General features: G+C 68.7%; 1 protein-coding gene across 1 annotated transcript in view; it reads right to left on the bottom strand.

Moving 5' to 3' along the window:
* CCDC92 (coiled-coil domain containing 92) overlaps positions 1–259 on the bottom strand; it is a 3082-nt gene that overhangs the window by 1194 nt on the left and 1629 nt on the right. The window contains exon 2 of the mRNA XM_014533347.1: positions 4–255. Within this exon, the coding sequence (XP_014388833.1) occupies positions 4–255 (252 nt within the window). The remainder of the gene's footprint in view (positions 1–3; positions 256–259) is intronic.

The raw sequence follows: 259 nt of genomic DNA, 5'->3' as shown, positions 1-259 counted from the left end.
CGCTGGGTGGCGTGCAGCTGCGCGGTCAGGTAGGCGATGGTGCCCGCGCGCTGCTCCAGCTCCCCCGACAGCATGTTCAGCTTGTGGCTCTTGAGCTTGAGCTCCTCCAGGTACCGCTTCTCCCGCTCCCGCACGGTGGTCTCCAGCACCGCGATGGCCGCGTTCCTCTGCTCCAGCTCGCGCAGCAGCTCCTCGTGCTCCTGCTCCTTCGCCCTCAGCTGCGCCTCCAGGTCCTCGCAGCGTCTCTGCAGGTCGCTGC

This window comes from Myotis brandtii, unplaced genomic scaffold, assembly GCF_000412655.1.
Source record: "Myotis brandtii unplaced genomic scaffold, ASM41265v1 scaffold97, whole genome shotgun sequence".
NCBI classification, from domain to species: Eukaryota; Metazoa; Chordata; class Mammalia; order Chiroptera; family Vespertilionidae; genus Myotis; species Myotis brandtii.
The sequence above is the reverse complement of the archived record's forward strand: the minus strand, read 5'-3'. Positions and strand labels throughout refer to the sequence as shown.